Below are 22969 nucleotides of genomic sequence, written 5' to 3' on the forward strand. Positions count from 1 at the left end.
AATTATGGGATATGAAGTAAATGCTGGTCCTGCCTGTGAAGACCTTTGGCAGGAATTCTCCGACCCCCCGCAGGGTCAGGAAATCGCCTGGGCCGGTGTAAATCCCGCCCCCGCCGTGGCCGGAATTCTCCGCCACTCGGGAATCGGCGCGGGTGGGAATCGCGCCCCGCCGGTCGGCGGGCCCCACCGCGGCGATTCTCCGGCCCGCGATGGGCCGAAGTCCCGCCGCTGTCAGACCTCTCCCGCTGACGTGGTTTAAACCACCTCTGTGCCGGCGGGAGCAGGCGGCGTGAGCGGGCCCCGGGGGCCCTGGGGGGGGGGCACGGAGCGATCGGACCCCGGGGGGTGCCCCCACGTGGCCTGGCCCGCGATCGGGGCTCACCGATCGGGGAGGGGGGGGGGGGGGGGGGGGGCGCGGGCCTGTGCCGTGGGAGCACTCTTTTTCTTCCGCCGCCTCCACCATGACGGAAGCGGAAGAGACCCCCCTCCACCGCGCATGCGCCGGTGGTGACGTCAGCGGCCGCTGACGCTCCGGCGCATGCGCGGACTCACGCCGAACGGCGAAGGCCTTTTGGCCAGCCCTGATGCCGGTCGGTGTAGCACCAAAGGCTGTTGGTGCCAGTCGGCGGAGCGGGAGCCACTCCAGCGCAGGCCTAGCCCCTAAAGGTGCGGCGAATTCCGCACCTTTGGGGAGGCCCGATGCCGGAGTGGTTGGCGCCACTCCGCTACGCCGGGACCCCCCGCACCACCAGGTAGGGGAGAATTTCGCCCCATATTCCATGAAATATATATTTTTTAAAGTGCCATGTGAAATTTAATCTTGAGCCTCTGAGAAAAGGTCCTGGCCCGAATACCCCTCTCCCTCCACTCTGGCGGGATTTGAGGTAGAGCAGAGGGCATGAAATTGCACGGTCTGGATTCCGGATTCCATCCAGGATCCTGCCCACCCAGACTTGGTCATGACTTTACCGCGGGGCCTCAGACAGGAAGCCCCGCTCTTGCCCATATAAAGGCCGTGTAAGGGCCTTTTCCAGCCCAGCCTCAATTTTCAGGTTGGCAGGCACTGGATAGTTGGGGATGGGAAATAGAAACAAATCACTGACCTCGATCTTAGGCGGAAAGGGAGGGTAGCGTACATCAATAAGAAGCTCCCTTCTGAATGATGGCACTGAACATTCACCAGAGACCTCTGGACCTCCCTGCTCCCCACCCTGGCCTATCCTCCAATAAAACACTCACCCACCTCCCTCCCAACAATCCCCGCAACCCCCCAGGGCATCCGCTGCTGCTTGCCTCAATCTGTTTCGCGAGCAGCTCTCCAAGGCAAGATTTCCTTCCAAATGCAGATGGCAGTCTGCTACCAATCAAAGTTAAGTTGAATGTGAAATGGCAGCAGGCCTGTTAGAGTTGGCATTGCTGCAATAGGAAATGGCCACTTCAAGTTGGCATAATGTGGACTGATCTAAAGTTGATTGTTTCACCTTGCAGATTAAGAAAGGCAGAGGTTGTTCCAATTTTGGGGAATGGTTATGGGGTGATGGTAATGCAGCAACTGGGTTTTACTGGCCCCTGGGGATGAGCAGTGAGATGGGGAGTGGTCGTAAAATAGCCTGGTAGGGTTGGCATTCTTGCCACTGTCCCACCGCTGTGCCATCTTTCCCTCCCACCCCCAATCCTATTGATCCACTTAAATGAGCAATTAAGAGCCTCTTCCAGGCTCTGTTATCATTTTGTGCCTTACGTGGTTGTGAGGGGTGCAAGTCCATTTCTGTGCCATAATGACACTAATGCTTGGCTGCAGCTGACCAGATGTGGCCCTGGGTACTGCTGACCACTGAAACCGTGCCGCCCGCTCAGTGGGATTTCCCACTGCCAGACTCAAGAAGGTCCTGTTTCCTGGAAATGTCCTGACACGAGCAAAAATCCGGTCTGATATGTCCAGCCATTTTTCCCACACCAGCACAAATTTTGGTTTTCCGGCTTCCTCAGCCGATCTCGACATCTTGAGCTCCATTCTACTTCAGTAGTTCCTGATCCTACCCAACATTTTGTGGAGACGACCTGCTTTTTTCTGCCCTTCTTTGGAGAGTTGCATAATGGACCTTGACTCATTGATGTTGTTTTGGTTCAAAGGCACATCAAGAGCAAGCCTGTAAAATAGTCGTATGGACTCGAAACGTTAACTCTGTTTCCATCCACAGGTGCTGCCAGACCTGCTGAGTTTATCTGGTATTTTCTGTTTTTTAGTTCGGATTTCCAGCATCTGCAGCATTTTGCTTTTATTATCAGGAACAAGCCTGTTTCAAAGCGGTATATAGTCCAACACATAATCAGGACAGTGGCACACTGGTCCTTCGAGCATATCCCAAACAATGTGCATCATATACAAAATCTATCTCACATTACCAGTAAGCTATGTAATCTGTGAAGCATAAGTTGCTTGTGGAAGATTCCCATATGGTCCCAAGCACTGAAACAGCATCAGCTTAGAACTTGAACGCTACACAATGCTGAATATTTGCCACCTCATGTAAACCCCGCTAAGTATCTGTAGTAATGCTATCAGTGCTGTATGAGCAGCTTGGTTGATGCCTTTTTACCAACCTCATTTGAAGTTGGCAGGTGTCCTTGGAAAACAACATTCCAGGAAACCAAAGTGAAAAAGAAAACCCGTAATTATATGGGCCAATAATAGAATTCAAGAGTTAAGGCCCATCTTTCAGAATCACCCCGGGGCTGAAAAGCAGAATGAAGAAAGTGCATTAATGTGATTAATGAGAAATTTGTGAAATCAAGCTTGTGTTTTAAAAGGTAGGAAGAAAAGGGGATGTATTTGTCCCCCATCCCAAGATCTTGTGAAGCAATGAAGGAGAATAGAACCCATTGACATGAATCTTGACTGCAGCAGTGTGAAATAGTGATCAACAATGAACAGACCTGCCTTCCATAACAAGTGTCTGCCAATCCCTGACTGGTTCCATGCCAGATGATTGCTGGCAATATGCCCTCTTGCTTAATATGCAGATATTTCAATGACTGAATTTTTGATCAACATTTCCAGAACTCATTAGGGTTTGGAGTGGGGTGTGGGGGAGGATTGATGCAGTACACATTTAAAAAAGTACAATTACTACATAATCTGTTATCAGGGCAACATGGTGGCACAGTGGTCAGCACTGTTGCATCACTGCGCCAAGGACCAGGGTTTGACCCGGCCCTGTGTCACGTCCATGTGGAATGTGTACATTCTCCCCTTGTATGTGTGTGTCTCACACCCACAACCCAAAGATGTGCAGGGTAAGTGGACTGGCCATGCTAAATTGCCCCTTAATTGGAAAAATCAAATATATATCTATATATATATATAATATGTGTTATCGATGTCTGGTCAGCTCTCAACAGTGGCTAACATACGGGACCAGATGCCATAACTTTTTAAAGTTTTAATGCGGTGTGGAAAGATCGATTCATTCCAGGAGTGATAATATAAGAAATAGGGCTTGGTTATTTTATAAACAAACTTCATTTAAACAAAAGAAAAGAAAACAATATTTAAACTTTTACTTCAGCTCTAACACCAACTGATTATATGCAGTTTCCTAACCTTAACGCACTAGTTCCCATGAAACAATATTTTACACAAACATGTTCCACTCACACAAATAGACAAAGGCAATACTTGCATTGATAAAGCATTTTTTCTTCTGTTAGGAACAGTTGTTCAGAACCCTTTGCCAAAGCCTGCCCCAGTGACAACTTTCATGATCTCACTGATCCAATTCCACAGCCTTCTGCCTATAACTGTTCAGGTCAGCATTCTTTCTCTCGCTCTCGAAGCTCCGCCCACCCCTTCAAACAAAGGTTCACTCCTGAGGTGGCCAGGCTTGAATCCATATCGTTATCTTGGCTGTCTCATTTCCCACTCCCCTTTCTACAAAAGAACAGAGCTATGCCATTCATATGCAACTACCCTTCCACAGACTCTGTGATGGACTAATATCTGGTCAGCAAGGTTGCCCTGAAGATAATGGATCTTGAGTGGATCATCCTGACTGAACCAGGGCATCCTATGTACTCCCACTACCAAGATTACGTCTGAATGGGACAAGGTAATTCATGCTGTGGGCATATCTCTCGGACTCTGCTGCCAGCAGTCTTTTCCCTCAGTCAGTTTAACCCCTAAATTGCCTGCCATATATTGGACCCCATTTCTGGACCCAAGTTCAGAACAGGGACAGGAATGGTTGTTGGAAGTTCCGGGGTATAGATGTTTCAGTAAGAGTAGGGAAGGTGGTAAAAGAGGTGGAGGAGTATCATTGTTAATCAAGGATAGTTTAATGGCTGCAGAAAGGCAGTTCGAAGGGGATCTTCCTACTGAGGTAATATGGGCCGAAGTTAGAAATAGGAAAGGAGCGGTCACGTTGTTAGGAGTTTCCTATAGGCCCCCAAATAGTAATAGAGATGTGGAGGAAGAAATTGCAAAACAGATTATGGATAAGTTTGGAAGTCTCAGGTTAGTTCTCATGGGTGACTTTAACTTTCCAAATATTGATTGGAACCTCTATAGGTCGAACAGTTTGGATGGGGCAGTTTTTGTACAGTGTGTGCAGAAGGGTTTCCTGACACAATATGTGGGTAGGCCGACAAGAGGGGGGGGGGGGGGGGGGGGGGGGGGGGGGGGGGGCACATTGGATGCGATTAGGCTAGAATTAGGGAGCATAAGATGAGAACAGAAACTGTCAGGGAAAGGCACAAATGAAAAGTGGAGCTTGTTCAAGGAACAAATACTGCGTGTCCTTGATAGGTATGCCCCTGTCAGGCAGGGAGGAAATGCAACGCCATCCCCGCTCTCAAGACCAACCGCAACATCGTCATCAAACCAGCAGACAAAGGAAGGGCCACCGTCATACTGAACAGAACGGACTACTGCAAAGAAGTATACCGACAACTCAACAACCAGGAACATTACAGACAGTTACCCGCAGATCCGACCAAAGAACACATCCGCCAACTCAACAGACTGATCAAGACCTTAGATCCAGACCTTCAGAGCACCTTGCGTGCTCTCATCCCACGTCCCATCCCATTCCCCGCATTGGAGATCTCTACTGCCTCCCGGAAATACACAAGGCCAAAACACCAGGCCGCCCTATCGTTTCAGTAAGAAGTCTTACAACACCAGGTTAAAGTCCAACAGGTTTGTTTCAAACACGAGCTTTCGGAGCACAGCTCCTTCCTCAGGTGAAATTTCACCTGAGGAAGGAGCTGTGCTCTGAAAGCTCGTGTTTGAAACAAACCTGTTGGACTTTAACCTGGTGTTGTAAGACTTCTTACTGTGCTCACCCCAGTCCAACGCCGGCATCTCCACATCATGGCTATCGTTTCAGGCAATGGGACACTGTGAGAACCTCTCTGGCTATATCGAAGGCATCTTGAAACCCATCGTACAAGGTACGCCCAGCTTCTGTCGCGACACGACGGGCTTCCTTCAGAAACTCAGCACCCATGGACCAGTTGAACCAGGAACATTCCTCTTCACAATGGACGTTTCGGCACTCTACACCAGCATCCCCCATGACGACGGCATTGCTGCAACAGCCTCACTCCTCAACACCGACAACTGCCAATCTCCAGATGTAATTCTGCAACTCATCCGCTTCATTCAGGATCACAACGTCTTCACCTTTGACAACAAGTTCTTCATCCAGACGCACGGAACAGCCATGGGGTCCAAACACGTACCTCAATATGCCAACATCTTCATGCACAAGTTTGAACAAGACGTCCTCACCACACAGGACCTTCAACCGACGTTAGACACCAGATACATCAATGACATTTTGTTCCTTTGGATCCACGGCGAAGAATCACTGAAACGACTACACGATGACATCAATGAGTTCCATCCCACCATCAGACTCACCATGGACTACTCTCCAAAATCAGTTGCATTCTTGGACACACTCGTCTCCATCAAGGACGGTCACCTCAGCACTTCGCTTTACCGCAAGCCCACGGAAAACCTCACGATGCTCCACTTCTCCAGCTTCCACCCTAAACACATTAAAGAAGCCATCCCCTGTGGACAAGCCCTCCGTATACACAGGATCTGCTCAGACGAGGAGGAGCGTAACAGACGCTGAAGGATGCCCTCGTATGAACGGGATATGGCGCTCGACTCATCGATCGACAGTTCCAACGCGCCACAGCAAAAAACCACACTAACCTCCTCAGAAGACAAACACGGGACACAACTGACAGAACACCCTTAATCGTCCAGTACTTTCCCGGAGCGGAGAAACTACGACATCTTCTTCGCAGCCTTCAATACGTCATCGATGAAGATGAACATCTTGCCAAGGTCATCCCCACATCCCCACTACTTGCCTTCAAACAACTGCGCAACCTCAAACAAACCATTGTTTGCAGCAAACTACCCAGCCTTCAGAACAGCGACCACAACACCACACAACCATGCCATGGCAATCTCTGCAAGACGTGCCAGATCATCGACATGGGTACCACCATTACACGTGGGAACACCACCCACCAGGTATGCGGTACATACTCGTGCGACTCGGCCAACGTTGTCTACCTCATACGCTGCAGGAAAGGATGTCCCGAAACGTGGTACATTGGCGAGACCATGCAGACGCTGCGACAACGAATGCACGGACATTGCGTGACAATCACCAGGCAGGAATGTTCCCTTCCAGTCGGGGAACACTTCAGCCGTCAAGGGCATTCAGCCTCTGATCTCCGTGTAAGTGTTCTCCAAGGCGGCCTTCAGGGCAGGCAACAATGCAGAATCGCTGAGCAGAAACTTATAGCCAAGTTCCGCACACATGAGTGCGGCCTCAACTGGGACCTGGGATTCATGTTGCATTACATTCATCCCCCACCATCTGGCCTGGGCTTGCAAAATCCTACCAACTGTCCTGGCTAGAGACAATTCACACCTCTTTAACGTGGGGTTACCCCTATCTTTGGATCTGTAAAGATTTAATTACCCACAAATGCTCGCATTCTAAGCATTGTCTGGCATCTTTGAATTTGTCTATATATATGTTTCTGGAACATATCTCTTCATTCACCTGAGGAAGGAACAGTGCTCCGAAAGCTAGTGTTTGAAACAAACATGTTGGACTTTAATCTGGTGTTGTAAGACTTCTTACTGTGCTCACCCCGTCCAACGCCGGCATCTCCACCTTATTAAGAAAGTAAGGAGGTGTGGGATAGAGGGAAATTTGGCCAATTGGATAAGTAACTGGCTATCACATAGAAGACAGAGGGTGGTGGTGGATGGAAAATTTTCAGACTGGAGTCTGTGGTGATCACAAGTTAACTAGATGCAATACAACTGAGCAAACACTAGAGGGAGCATGGGAGAGCCATATAAATAGACCGGGCAGGAAGTGAGGGCACACTTCACAGAAGGCAGAACTCGTAGCAGGGCACAGACACACCAGCTAGTAGCACTTGAGGTAGCCGTAGGTAAAGCTCTGAAGAGAGAACAAATTCACAATAAAGCATCTCCTCCACATTTGAGACTACGAGCTTTATTAAGACACGAGGAACAACACATGGTACCAGCAGTGGCTTCAGACGCTTACTACAGGACAACTCAGCTGCAGATACAGAAAGAACAAAATGGCATGAAAATCTCTTACTGGACATTTGACTTGGGAAGACATCGCTAATTCGAGGATGTGGCATGGATACCCACCTCAGCTGGACATGACTGGCAATGTAAGAAATGTCTGGAAAAGGTTTAAACAAATGTTCGATTTTTATCTCATAGCTAATGATGTAGCAGCAGCCTCAGACAAAATTAAAATAGCAATTCTCATCGCAGGGCATGAAAATAGGAAAGTTTATAATGGATTTAAATACTCAAAAAGTGAAGACAGAAACAGCTTACAAACGATACTAAACAAATTTGAAGAGTACTGTAAGGAATTTGAACAGCAAGGCATGCTCAGAGGCCAAACTGCAGAGAGGCTGAGTGATGCAAAACTTAAAAAATCACGAAAAGAACAAGAAATCGCAAATGAAAGGTACAGATCAAAAAGAAGAAATAACATGAATTTTTCACAAAGCCAACACACTGAAATCCAGTCCAGATCGGAAAGAAAAGGTAACTTACAACTTTTAGAAAGAAAAAACGCTGAAATCCGCGAAAAAATGGCGTCGGAGCACATTTTGCAGTCTCGGGCAAGCAAAGAACTCCAAATTGCGTCTGCGCATGCGCCGGAACCGGAAGCCGCGCATGCGCAGTTAAAAAAAGGTTGCGTTGCCGATCGTTATGCGCATGCGCAATGGACACAAAACCGCACAGTGAAGGAGGAAGGCCGATTTGCGCGTGCGCAATTCATTCCTACGCGTGACGTCATGACGTCTGAGCATCCTACTTAAAAGGGAAATGCCCGAAAATTGAAAACAAGACACTTAAAGTGGTAAAAGCAAATTTTCTTGCCTCAGAACACAGAAAAACGCCTGAACTTAAACCAGCAGTTAAAAATAACTCGCACAACACCCTGGAAAAAGCAGTCTGCACCACCCAAAGTGAAGAGAACAAAAAGAATTCCGAAACAACAAAAGATGATTTGTTTTTCGAAGATTACCTCTCAGACATGGCTGAGTCAGTCGGATATGCTTATAACAGCATCAGCGACACGGTCGCAAAGTTCAACACGAATCAACTCGTGGTAGAAGAATCCAACCAAGATGATTTGGTTTTCGAAGAATACTACTCAGACATAGCTGAGTCAGTCGGATATGCTAATCACAGCATCAGCGACACGGTCGCAAAGTTCAACACGAACCAACTCGTGGTAGAAGAAGCCAACCAAGATGATTTGGGTTTCAAAGAATACTACTCAGAGATGGCTGAGTTATTTATGCTGATCACAGCATCAGCGACACCGTTGCAAAGCTCAACATGAATCTACTCGTGGTAGATGAATCCAACACCATGATACCATGGCAGCTCGTCGATACATTGGATGACAGCAATACCCAAGACGAAGACGACGCCACACAAGGAGCACAGAAAGACTCCACAGAGCGAGCGATGACAGGCTCCACAGTGCGAGTGATGAAAGACTCCAACAGGGATGCAAGCAAACACTCCCTGGCGAACACCATGCATGAACAAGACCATGAAGGTAAACCCGCTGTATCTGAGCAACCACAAGCAGACTATGAAAGTCTACCAAGCTCACATGAACAGGAAGAAGACAATGTACCTCTACCCACTGCATGCGAAAACAGTGACAAGGTGATCACACTCGACGTACAGGATCACAGCGAGACTGACAGTTCTCAGCTTGTCTGTACAGAAGCACAGAGTCGGGCCACCCAACAGACCAGTGAGACCATGCCAACAGAAACCATGCAGATTTTGACTCCAGAAGAGGAGCACCTGGAGTCCAGTGAGACAACATCAACAGAAATCATGAAGATTTTAACTCCAGAAGAGGAGCACCAAGAGTCCAGAGAGACCACGTCAATTGTAATCATGAAGTTTTTGACTCCAGAAGAGGAGCGCCAAGAATCCAGAGACACCGCGTCAAATGAAATCGAGAAGAAGTTGACTCCAGAAGAGGAGCACCAAGAAAGCAAAGATGAGGAATCAAATCCTCCACACATGATTGATGTCACCAGCACCGATGCAACATCAGATCATTCTCACCATTCTCGAGACGAAATGTTCAATGACTCAAATTATCCACACGGGACACTCATAGAGTATAACAAGAAAAACAAAAGTCAAAAGAAGCACAGCAGAAACGAGAACAACAACAGCAAGAACAAAAGCAACATGAAGCGCGACAAGACCAACAACAATAGCAAGAAGCACAGCAGAAACGAGAACAACAACAGCAAGAACAAAAGCAACATGAAGCGTGACAAGACAAACAACAAAGTCAGGCACAACAGCAAGAACAAAAGCAACATGAAGCGCGACAAGACAAACAACAAAGTCAGGCACAAAGATAGCGACAACGACAGAGACAGAAACAACAAGAACGGCAACGAAAACAACAAAGTCAGGAACAAAGATAGCAACAACACCAAAGACAGAAACGACAAGAACAGCAACAAGAACGGCAACGAAAACAACAAAGTCAGGAACAACGATGGCGACAACACCAAAGACAGAAACAACAAAAACAGCAACAAGTACGGCAACGAAAACAACAAAGACAGGAACGACAGAAACAACAGCAATGAAACAACGACTTGTACACAATGGTACTACTCGGCACATGAAGGACAATGCCACAGCACACTGCAAAACGATGACAAGACTACAAACATGTCATGGGATGACGACGAATCGCACAAACTCACATCTGCTCCAGAACAAGCAAGCACACCAGCATCCAAGGCGGATGAGATAATAAATCAATACCACAAGCACAGAAAAAAGTCCATGCCAGTCAACATCAGTGATGTGACCATGCAAACACCTCGGGATGACGCATTGGGTACTTAAAATAACAAGGAACACCAACAACATTCACAACGGAGCTGCAATATCAATATCACCACGTCATCAACAACAAAAAGAAAAAAAAAATGAACAAATTCATCAAGTTTGGACTCATAAATGTTTTATTAAGATTGGACTCATAAATACATTGGCTTTGTAAAAAAAAAATATGCAATAGCACCATCACTTGTATAGATACGCATATCGTAAGTAACTGTTTTGTATAATTTTCTTTAACGATGTACAGAAAATATGTAAAGAGAAAAAGGGGGATGTGGTGATCGTAGATTGACTAGATACAATACAATTGAGCAAACACTAGAGGGAGAGCTATAAATACACCGGGACAGGATGTACAATTTTCTTTAACGATGTACAGAAAATATGTAAAGAGAAAAAGGGGGATGTGGTGATCACAAGTTAACTAGATGCAATACAACTGAGCAAACACTAGAGGGAGCACGGGAGAGCCATATAAATAGACCGGGACAGGAAGTGAGGACACACTTCACAGAAGGCAGAACTCGTAGCAGGGCACAGACACACCAGCTAGTAGCACTTGAGGTAGCCGTAGGTAAAGCTCTGAAGAGAGAACAAATTCACAATAAAGCATCTTCTCCACATTTGAGACTACGAGCTTTATTAAGACACGAGGAACAACACAGAGTCCAGTTGCCAGTGGTCTACTACAGAGATCAGTACTGTGTCCTCTGCTATTTGTGATTTTTATCAATGACTTGGAGGAGGGGGCTGAAGAGTGGGTCAGTAAATTTGCTGATGACACCAAGATTGGTGGAGTAGTGGATGAGGTGGAGGGCTGTTGTAGGCTGCAAAGATACATTGATAGGATGCAGAACTGGGCTGAAAAATGGCAGATGGAGTTTAACCCTGATCAGTGCGAGGTGATTCATTTTGGTAGAAAAAATTTGAATGCGGATTACAGGGTCAACGGCAGGATTCTGAGGAATGTGGAGGAACAGAGAGATCTTGGGGTTCATGTCCACAGATCTCTGAAGTTTGCCAATCAAGTGGATAGAGCCGTGAAGGTTCATGTCCACAGATCTCTGAAGTTTGCCAATCAAGTGGATAGAGCCGTGAAGAAGGCCTATAGTGTGTTAGCGTTTATTGACAGGGGGCTTGCAACTGTACATGACCCTGGTGAGACCACATTTGGAGTATTGTGTGCAGTTCTGGTCACTTCACTATAGGAAGGATGTGGAAGCATTGGAAAGGGTGCAAAGGAGATTTACCAGGATGCTGCCTGGTTTGCAGGATAGGTCTTATAAGGAAAGGTTGAGGGAGCTAGGGCTTTTCCCTTTGGAGCGGAGGAGGATGAGAGGCGACTTAATAGAGGTTTATAAGATGATGAGGGGAATAGATAGAGTGGATGTTCAGAGACTATTTCCTTGGGTGGATGTAGCTGTTGCAAGGGGGCATAACTATAAGGTTCAGGGTGGGAGATATAGGAGGGATGTCCGAGGTAGGTTCTTTACTCAGAGAGTGGTTAGGGTGTGGAATGGACTGCCTGCTGTGATAGTGGAATCGGACACTTCAGGAACTTTCAAGCGGTTATTGGATAGGCACATGGAGCACACCAGAATGACAGGGAGTGGGATAGCTTGATCTTGGTTTCGGAAAATGCTCGGCACAATATGTGCTGTACTGTTCTATGTTCTATGTTCTAAGTTCCTAGTATCTCCCTATCATGACAGATGTTAAGAAGCTGGATAGAGATATTTGAGTAAATAGAAAATACTGAAAGTGCAATGCAGTCCTATCATCATCTCCAGTGAAAAAGATCAGTGTCCCAAATTGGTTTGAGTGTTACTGAATAGTCATCGGGAACCGCATCTGATTTTCTTTTCACTTCTTCTGGGTGCACCAAGTCCGATTCTAGCACCACCTCCTTGCTCAGCACAGACTGGAACCTTCCAATAATCTAACTGTTTTTAATGTTGAATTTCTCAAGGGAAATGAGAGATGGGCAACAAATGCTGGCCCAGCCAACAACACTCCCATCCCCATGAATGAATTTTAAAAAAATACTCATTGGATAAACTGACTCAAATCCACTACAAGAGTCACAGCAAGAGAGAGAGAGATGGGCCTACCTCTTAGGTCTCCATCAAAATTAATGCTCACGGTCTCCTCCCAGAGCATAAACCCACCATCTCCCAGATAACCTGAACTTATAGTCATCTGTGCTTCAAATGTAGATCCCAGCTTTTCCTTTAGACTCTTGTGCAGTAATTCCACCAATAAGGAAGGACCTCGTCAGGACAATTTCCTTTGCCTGTTGCCTGCATGCACACGTCTGCCCATTAATCGGATAGAGAATCACAGATGAGCCTGGCATTCCGATCTGTACAATCAGCAGTTACAGCTCCATCAATAGCACAAACTTGGAAAATTATCCCCTCTCCAGTCACAAATTAAGGCCCCCTCCCCCAGGGGCAACGTTGTCGCTGTGATTTTCCGCTCACCGACATGGAAGTGCAATGGGAGATACTGAGCTGGATTCTCCCTGTGGGTTTCTGATCAGAAACCCTCATTGTATGGGGAACAGTCACCGAATTAACAGCACGCCGTCCAATTAACAGAGCAATTGGGTTCTTGAAGTTGGAAAACCAATCAGAGGGGGAGGGCACTTCAAAAATGGCTCCCTCTCTCCAACCTTTTCACAAGTTAAGTAAAAAATTACCTAGCAGCTGGGCCACCAGTCTTGGGATGGGGGGTAAGGTGAACCCCGCTACAGGACGACCTGAGTCGACTGCTGCCCCCCTGTCAGGCACGGTTGGCTCAAGTCTACCAGCGCTCTGTGGTCCCCTGGTTTGTGGTTGGGTAGTCATCGCCACCTCCAGGAGGATGTGGAAAATCCTAGCTCGCCTTAATAGGCCCTTTGCAAATTTAATCAGCTACCCGCCCGTATCCTTTCCCCAACTCGCCTCCTGGAGAATGGTCAGCGAGGAGGAAAGGATAATAATAATAATAATAATCTTTTATTGTCACAAGTGTGAAGTTACTGGGCAAAAGCCCCTAGTCGCCACATTCCGGCGCCTGTTTGGGTAAGCTGGTACGGGAATTGAGCCCGCGCAGCTTGCCTTATTCTGCATTACAAACCAGCTGTCTATCCCACTGAGCTAAACCAGCCCTGGTGTCCTCACACGGTCCAGCCACGTTTCTAGTCCTGGCAGGGGCTCAATGTCCAGAACTGAAACTTGTGCCCCACATCCAGCAAAGTTGCTGAGCAGAGAGTCTCTCTGTCGCCGGCCTGCGAGCCCGTGGTTTGGGAAAGGAAGTTATCCTTGAGCGGTGCTTTTTAGAAATTTAGCCACGTCCTGTGTACTTACAACCATTGTAAAATTGTGGCCAAAATTCTTGATTAGCTAACTTTGTTGCCAACATGTGTAAATTCCCAAGATTCCTCCCATTGTGTTCTATTTATAACTTGAGCCCCAGGATTTCAATTCTGTGTTTCATAAACAAATCAATCAGTGAGTGTAGATTCTAAATTTAGAAGGTGAGTGCCCTTTATTGTACGTGCTGTGACTTTGTAATTCAGACTGCGGGGAGGCGGCTCATTAGTTGAACCATGCTGTATGAAGTAGGATGAAATGAAAAATGAAAATCGCTTATTGTCACGAGTAGGCTTCAATGAAGTTACTGTGAAAAGCCCCTAGTCGCCACATTCTGGCGCCTGTCCGGGGAGGCTGGTACGGGAATCGAACCGTGCTGCTGGCCTGCTTGGTCTGCTTTAAAAGCCAGCGATTTAGCTGAGTGAGCTAAACCAGCCCCTAGTGAGTTAAACCAGCCCCTGTGAGCTAAACCAGATGCGAGTTGTTTCTAGCTGAGAGAAGCAGTTCATGCCTCCCGGAATTATTTCTTGGAAGATTTAATCCCTTTTCTCCACTCTTTCTCACCCGCTTCCCTCAAAATCCCAGAACAGCCCCCTGTCCACTCCTCTTAAGTGCCCCAAGGCCATAAAACAAGGAGCAAAATGAACCAAGAAACAAATTTCAGCTTTTCAACACAGTCCACATCAAATATTCACAAATTTTGCTCATATAAAACTATGAATATTACATTGTTTAAAAAATGGTAATTTTTCTCCTTATCCGATGTTTGCGTGTTTTAAGTATGTTACCCTGCTGATTCCTGCATCTGAGTACGTTGCAGTGTCCTCTCCGTACGAGCAGCACGGTAACACAGTGGATAGCACTGTTGCTTCACAGCTCCAGGGTCTCAGGTTCGATTCCCAGCTTGGGTCACTGTCTGTGTGGAGTTGGCACATTCTCCCCGTGTCTGCGTGGGTTTCCTCCGGGTGCTCCGGTTTCCACCCACAAGTCCCGAAAGATGTGCTGATAGGTAATTTGGTCATACTGAATTCTCCCTCAGTGTACGCAAACAGGCACCGGAATGTGGCGACTAAGGGCTGTTCATAGTGACTTCATTGCAGTGTTAATGTAAGCCTACTTTTGACAATAAAGGTGATTATTATGATCGTGGAACACACTGCGATAAGTAATATGATAAAGCATGTAGTCTGCCATGCCCAAAATGAACCCACCTCCCCACATGAGGTCAGCTTAGTTATTTGATATTTTGGTGCACCATGCAATTTATTCATGGCATACTGAGAGTACCAGGATGAGTGTTGGGTGATGGCAGCCAGCCAAGGGATGTTGGCAGCTTGATCTATATTAGACAATGCTCTGCCATTTGGTGATATTCCCTTGAGGAAAAGTTTCGGGGTCTTGGATTACCAGATATTTTTCTGTATCCAGTAAGTCCCCATTTTAAGTTGTCCCATTTAGTGTCATTTTGATTTGACGCTCCAGATAAAATGGGGCCAGTATGGTCACTTAGCATCCGCTTTACCGTTGTTTTGTACCAGGGATGATATAGAACACATCGCCTCATGGGTGCCCATTTTGGATCACTATTTCCCGCTCCCCGACTTTCTCCTGTACACCAACCCTCCCCTGCTCCCCAACCCTCTTCCGTTCCCCAATCCTCCCACTCGCCGCTTCCCTCCTTGACCCTCCTGCTCACCAACTCTCTCCCGCTCCTGACCTTCCCATTCCTCAGCTTCTTGACTGTCTTCCACTCCTTGGCTCTCTCCTGCTTGCCAACACTTCCCTGCTCCCCACTCACTTCCATTCCTCAACCCTCCCACTCGTTTGCCTCCCCCCTCTCATCGCACCAGGGCAGGAAAGCAGCACGCGGGAGAGTTGATGAGTGGGAGGGTCAGGTAATAGAAGAGACAGCGAATGGGATGTGAGTAGAAAGAGCAAGCATATTTACTTTATATTTTTAAAAGTATTTAATCTTAAAAATTACATCCTTTGTGGTTGTATAAATTTCCAGGTGTAATATTTTAATACTTTTTTCTGATGAGGAAGACTCTACATAAACTAATTGCAGCTTTTACATTGGTTGTAATGGGAATGGTTGTAATGATCCACTTCATTTAAAGTTGCCCTTTTCAGGAATGCATGGACGATTTTAAGTGAGGAACTACTGAATGTCAATGGAGGCTGCCCCTAAGTACACACTCCAAACAGGCACTTGGAGCAATGTTTAGACTTTCTAGTCACAGGTAAATAACAATTGAGGTTGGGGTTTACAGAGAATAATGGGAAACTGGTGGACAGGATCATAAACAACCCGTGCACAGACAAGACAGCTTCCCCAAACGAGTTATAGACTTTAGGCCGCAGTACCCGATAATGCAGTTACCATTTGCCTAGTAGTGTCACATTATTAGCCCTCTTCTGGGTCAAAATACATATTTAAGTGACATTTTGTCTCCTTTTCAAATGGCAGGTTTGGTGTTACGTGAACGAGACACAATATCACAGAAACTGGACAGTAGATGGGAGCACGCACCAGCTGGAGATACCCGCACTGAATTCTGGGATTGAATACCGTGTACAGATTGCAGCAATCAATGGTGCTGGAGTAGGGGTACACACCAAACCACAGTCTATCTATCTAGGTCAGTAAGGAGACATCAGAAATGAGGGAAAGAAAGACCATGGGGTATGGAGCCATGGTGGTGTGTTGGTAACGTCACTGAGCCAATAATCCCGAAACCTAGGCTAAAGCTGGAGGAATGGGAGCATGTGTTCAAATCTCACTGTGGTAACTGGAGGAATTTAAATTCCATTAAAAAAATATATAAAAAATGGAATTAGTTGCAGTTATCGGTGACCACGCAACTTTCATCAATTTTGCCTTGATTCTACTGAATGGTAGAGTTGGTTCGAAGGGCCAAGGGCTGACTCCTGCATTGTAAGATCCTCTTATCTCAACTCGGGATAAGGTACTCACTCCGGTTGAAGACGTATCCAAGCGCTCTTTATTTTTCAAGAATCCACTGAATACATTTGCACAAAATTAAATTGAAAAACTTTTGAGAGTACGGTTAAGATATGGGAGAGTAAAACAAAAGGCTTCAAAATAAAAGTAGTTCCAGAAAAGGCAACAAACTAAAAGTAATTTCAACAAAGGTTTTATAAGTAATTTTCAAGGATGCTTCAAGAATCTCTGAAGGATAAAATTCTTCTAATAATCAGTCATATGGATCATATTCTTAAGGACATTCTTATCTATGGTTTAGCCCCTTATTTACTTTCATTGGTTCTAAATCTCAGCTGAGATCTCCCTTGATTTGTTCAGGAAAGTGTCAGTCACATCTACAGGTGATTGAGTAATTAGACATTAATCAATTATATAGCACAGTGGTTAGCACTGTTGCTTCACAGTGCCAGGGTACCAGGTTTGATGCCAGGCTTGGGTCACTGTCTGAAAGGAGTCGGCACGTTCTCCCTGCATCTGCGTGGGTTTCCTCCGGGTGCTCCGGTTTCCTCCCACAAGTCCCGAAACAGTAGCTGTTAGGTAATTTGGACACTCTGAATTCTCCCTCTGTGCACCCGAACAGGCGCTGGAATGTGGTGACTCGGGCATTTCACAGTAACTTCATTGCAGTGTTAATGTAAGCCTACTTGTGACACTAATAAAGATTTTTATTATTACACCAAATGAAATTATCCTTAATCTGACACCGCATGGTTCTTATGCATTCTGCCCCACAGTCAACCTCCTTACATCATGGCCTGTTCTGTGCTGTAATTTCTATGTTCTATGTCCAGTCTCAGCAAATGTTTTTTTTTTCCTCTTTTCTTTCTTGTTTTCCTTAGCTTTTATTTCTTTTGTTTTACTATTATTTTTATTATTACTAATTTATTCATTAATTTATTTTAAAAGTTTAAAATATTAAAAGGGGGGAGGTATTGGATTCAACAATTATTTTGGGGGTCCTTGAGGAGAATCAAATAAAATATACTGGAAAATAAAATGATTCTTGAAAAATTACTGAATCTGCAGAAATATGATCAAGTTATAAAAAATTGACAAAACTATTGAACCCTGACCATGACTGACTATAGATGCTGATAAATGTTTGCAAAAGATGTACTGTACAAATATGTCTAGAGAAGCGATGTGAGGGTACATTCAACAAATTTGCAACAATCTCGTAACAATGGTATAAGCTGAGACTAGACATGACGTAAGGAGTAAATTACTTTTAAAACCTTTGTTGAAATTACTTTTATTTTGAAGCCTTTTTCTTTTACTCTCCTGTATCTCAAGGACTTTTCACTGTACTCTCAAAAGATTTTGATTTAATTTTGTGCAAATGTATTAAGTGAATTCTTGAAAAATAAAGAGTGCTGTGGATACCTTTTCAACCGGACTGAGTACCTTATCCTGAGTAGAGGATATGCTCTTCCATGCTCCGAATTCATATGTTCATATCACGCCAAATTCTATGTCCCATTTCCGCCAGTTCTGTGGGTTCTCAGAAGCCTCCAGCATTGTGACTTGCATAGGTCGGGTTGAGGTGTGTCAGTCAGTTTCCTTCTCTGAGTAGGGAGGGTGAAATCACAGACCCTTGTATAGTACAAGCTGCATTTCCGCTGTTAATCCAGTTCCTCCACACTTTTAGTGTCAGTAAGTCCTCCCAACCCACTCTGAATAGGGGACGGGATTCTCTCACCCCATGCCCGGGCCGGACAATCGTTGGGACCGGAGAGCTGAGAATCGGCGCCATTGGCGCCGGCACGGTTGGCGTGGTGCTGGTAGGGGGCCGCTCTACGGGCCCCCCGCTCAGTGGTTCTCGGCCCAGGATGGGCTGAGCAGCCACAACAAAAAAGCTGAGTCACGGCAGCGCCGTTCACACCTGCTCTTACCTGGCGGGACCTCGGCGTGGATGCATCCGGTGGCGGCCTGGTGGGTGGGGGAGGGGGGGAGGGCTCCGCTGTGGCCCTACCGATCGGCGGGCTGGCCTCTCGCGCTGGGGTCCTCTTTTGTTCCGCGCCGGCCCCTGTAGCCCTACGCCACGCTGCGTCGGGCCGGCACTGTGCATGTGCGTGTTGGCGCCGGTCCCACTGCGCATGCGCGCATTGCCACCGGCGCAACTGTACATGTGCAGATCCGCAGCACCCATCTGATGCCAGGGATCGGCAGCTGGAGCGGCGTGGGTCGCTCCAGTGCCGTGCCGGCCCCCTGGAGGGGTCAGAATTTCAGCTCCTGAGGGCATGTTGACGGCGCCAAGAAACACAACGCTGTTTACGACGGCGTCAACACTTAGCCTCAGGGTCACAGAATCCCGCCCAGGATTTTGGGTTTGGGTCATGTAATAGCCCCATGAGGCCCATGGAGACACCACAATCGTTCTCTCCATGGGCTCATGGAGTATGAACTTCAGCGGGAGGCTTGTAAAATTGAACATAAAAGCCGGCCCAAGCAGGGACTGGCGCATTAGTTGTCCCAACCGGGACTGTGATGTGTAAATAGTTACTGCCGTGGGCAGACTTTATGTTCAGAACATACAGTGCAGAAGGAGGCCATTCGGCCCACCGAGTCTGCACCGAACCACTTAAGCCCTCACTTCCACCCTATCCCCGTAACCCAATAACCCCTCCCAACCTTCTTGGTCACTAAGGGCAATCTAGCATGGCCAACCCACCTAACCTGCACGTCTTTGGACTTTTGGAGGAAACCCACACAGACACGGGGAGAATGTGCAGACTCCGCACAGACAGTGACCTAGTGGGGAATCGAACCTGGGATCGTGGCACTGTGAAGCCACTGTGCTATCCACTTGTGCTACCGTGCTGCCCCAAAAAAGTAAAAATAACTTGTTTTTAGTAAAAATAAATTGTTTGCCATTCCTACCGCTGGCTTACTTCGTCATTAAACTGGGGCCGAGGCAAAAGAAAACTCCCAGCTGCCCCGGAAGACTGCTGTGGAGCAGCGTGAGGACCTTTTTGGTAAACTGGATGCCTTTGATGCAGGCCTGAAAGATTGGGCACAATATGTGGCACGTATGAGGTACATTTTTCAGGCCAAAGCTTTTTGGGAAAAGACTGGCAAGCGATAATCTTCCTAACAACTTGATGTAAATAGTTTTTTCAAATTTAGAGTACCCAATTTTTTTTCCAATTAAGGGGCGATTCAGTGAGGCCAATCACCCAGCCTGCACATCTTTTGGGCTGTGGGGGTGAGACCATCGCAAACGTGGGCAGAATGGGTAAACTCCACACGGAAAGCGACCCGGTGCAAGGACCAAACCCGGGACCCCAGCACCACCATGCCTCCCTGACTTGTAAATAGTTACTGCCGTGGGTAGACGTTATGTTTAATTAAAATTAATTTTGTCATTCCTACCACTGGCTTCCCTGGTCATTAAAGGTCAGGACCCTGACATTGGGGTCAAATGGGGGTCGCAGCACTGCATTGGTGGGGAATAGTCACCTGACAGTATTTTTTTTACTTAATTGGCAAAATAGTGACTAGAGGGTAGTTTGCCATTCAATTAAAAATTATGGGTAGGCGTCCACAGCTGGAGAGTGCTCAGAAGATTATGGAGCCTGTACTTCTGGTAATAAAAAGATATTGAGCCCCCATATTGAGGTTTATGGCCACAGCTGAACCAGGGCAATGGAGTGGGCCTCATAGTCTGCCCAGAGCACTAGCCTCCTGGTGCCACCAAGAGGTGTCTTCAGGCATCTACTCTCAAGGAGCCCACAGGTTGACTAGAAAATTCCAGTGGACCTTGGACTGTAGGTCATGAATAGGCCATTTTTCCTGCTTAATTGACTGCCAGTCACTTTGAGGGCAGGTTGCTGTGCCTCGAGGGAAATGGCTCAGGAGCAGGATGGAGTTGCAAACCAGAGTGCCAGCCCCTGGTGTGAATTTTAACGTCTGCCACCTCCCAATGGAGGTGGGAATCCTGTCCCCACCCCGCACTGTCACTGACTGCATCTCTATTGATGTTAATCCAGCTCCCTCAAACTGCCAGCTCAGTAACTCCTCCCAGCCACCAGCCTGGGGTTAAAATTCCACTGAGCGCTGCCTTTACTGTAGTGGTTAATGAATTTGTCGACAATTTCCCCCCTGAGCTATTTAAATGAAAGTAAACGGATTAATGCCCTCATTAAACTAGCAAGCCTGGAATATATGAGCCCGTTAAAATATTGCTCAGTGGAAGCTCAGCTACTGCATCTCCACGAATGGTTATCTGTAGGTTGGCAACTTCTCCCAGTCAAGCCCATGGGCAACTGACATTGAACTCTGTAATTGAGATAATAAAGTCCCTTGCAATGGTTTTCAGTTGGGTTGTTTCCCAAAAGAGACTGATAGTCACAGAATCTGAAAGAGTCTGATACTGTCTCTGCTCCACAATTCACAAGGTGAGAATGCCAATTACTCCTGCGGCATTTTCTCCATTAGCCGACTCCATGAAGGAGGAGGGTGATTTTAGTGAATCAACAGACACTCGAGAACAGGACGATGCTTTATGCTTTGGCACGAGTGTGCTGAACATGCAAGATATTGAATAATCGGTAAAAGCCTGTACAGACAGATATTTAGATGGAGGAACAGATGTGTGTTTCTTTGATACCTCGTCTGGTAGAAGAGTCTCCCCTGAAAGATGCCACTTCTGACAGTGCAGCAGTCCCTCAGTATTGCACTGCATTGGAATCAGCTTTGGGTATGTGCTCAAGCCCCTGGAGTGCGACTCAACAATTTGAATTACTCACTGGGCTATTGTGTGCATGTAACCAAATTTCCATTGCGGTAAAGGACACGGACAAAGCTCCCCTTGCACCAGGATTTTTTTCTGAATAATTGCATTTCCAGGTTTAGCAGAAACCCAGACATAACATGGAGAATACAGGCTAAAAACCCAGACTGTGCTGAGCTGGCTGGTACTGGGTGGGACCTAGCAGTAGGGAAGTGGGGAGGAACAATCAGCCAGCATTCCTAAAGCTGGCAAGTTTGCATGTTGGGTGAGGACAGGATCTGGTTCAAGGGTGATAAAAATGGAAGAACACAAGAACTAGGAGAAGACGTAGGCCACTCGGCCCCTCAAGCCTTTACAACATCATGGCAGATAAGATTGCGGTCGCAATTCCTCTTTCCTGTCTGCCCCCATAATCTGAACTGCCTTGTCGATCAAAAAATCGAATTCAGCCTTGGATACATTCATTGCTCCTTCCTGCGCTGTGCTATGAGGTAGAGAATTCATAGACGAATTCTGTGAGAGAAAAAAATTCTCTTCATCTCCATCTAGACCCCTGATTTTTAAACTGTGCCCCCCCTAGATCTAGTGTCCGGAAACTTTAGTAAAGACATGGGACGTCCACAAAGAACTTTGATTATTTACAATAGTGGTATCTACACTTCCCGGTAAATCTGTATCGGGTCTCTATACGGTCAGTGCCTTACTGGCTGAGCTTTTTTACAATGCTAAATGGAGTTCCCCCACCGCTTGGACAGGGGGTGGGGGGGGGGGGGGGGGGGGGGGGGGGGGGGGTTGGTGGCGGAGTTTGTATTCCGCGAGAAGAGAATCATTCCCGCCCCGTAAGTCCCGTGCGGGATGTTACAAAAACATTCTCCTGGCATCCACTCTGTAAAGACCCCTCATTATCTTACATGTTTCAATTAGATCACCCCTCATTCTTCTAAACGACAGTGGCTATAATAGGCCCAAACTGTTCAATCTTTCCTCACAAGCTCATACCTTCATTCAGATATCAGTCCAGTGAGCCTTCGCTAAACTGTTCCTAATGCAATTTTTCTCTTTTTTAAAGTAAGGAAACTTTCGAAATTGCACTCCTGATGTGGTCTCATATAAGGCCCTGTACAGCTGTGGCAGTACTTCCCTACTTTATGCTCGATTCCTTTTACAATCCTTCTGCTCTGTAGATTTCTGCAGTCTCTCTCTCCATTTAAGTAATATACTCCTTTTTTATTCTTTGTGCCAAAACGGACAAGATCACATTTTCCCTCATTATGCTCTGTCTGACAAGGTTTTACCCACTCACTTAACCTATCTAAATATTTCTGTTGACTCTAATGTGCTGCTGCAGCTTACTTTGCTATCTATTTTTGTGCCAT

At 46.6% G+C, this 22969-nt stretch overlaps 1 protein-coding gene across 2 annotated transcripts in view; it reads left to right on the forward strand.

The window, feature by feature from the left end:
* Positions 1-22969, forward strand: part of robo4 (roundabout, axon guidance receptor, homolog 4 (Drosophila)) — a 177077-nt gene that overhangs the window by 91504 nt on the left and 62604 nt on the right. For both annotated transcript variants that reach the window (XM_038779102.1, XM_038779103.1), the window contains exon 10: positions 16325-16496. In XM_038779102.1, coding sequence (XP_038635030.1) covers positions 16325-16496 — 172 coding nt within the window. The remainder of the gene's footprint in view (positions 1-16324; positions 16497-22969) is intronic.

The sequence above is a fragment of the Scyliorhinus canicula genome, chromosome 19, assembly GCF_902713615.1.
Source record: "Scyliorhinus canicula chromosome 19, sScyCan1.1, whole genome shotgun sequence".
Classification (NCBI taxonomy): domain Eukaryota; kingdom Metazoa; phylum Chordata; class Chondrichthyes; order Carcharhiniformes; family Scyliorhinidae; genus Scyliorhinus; species Scyliorhinus canicula.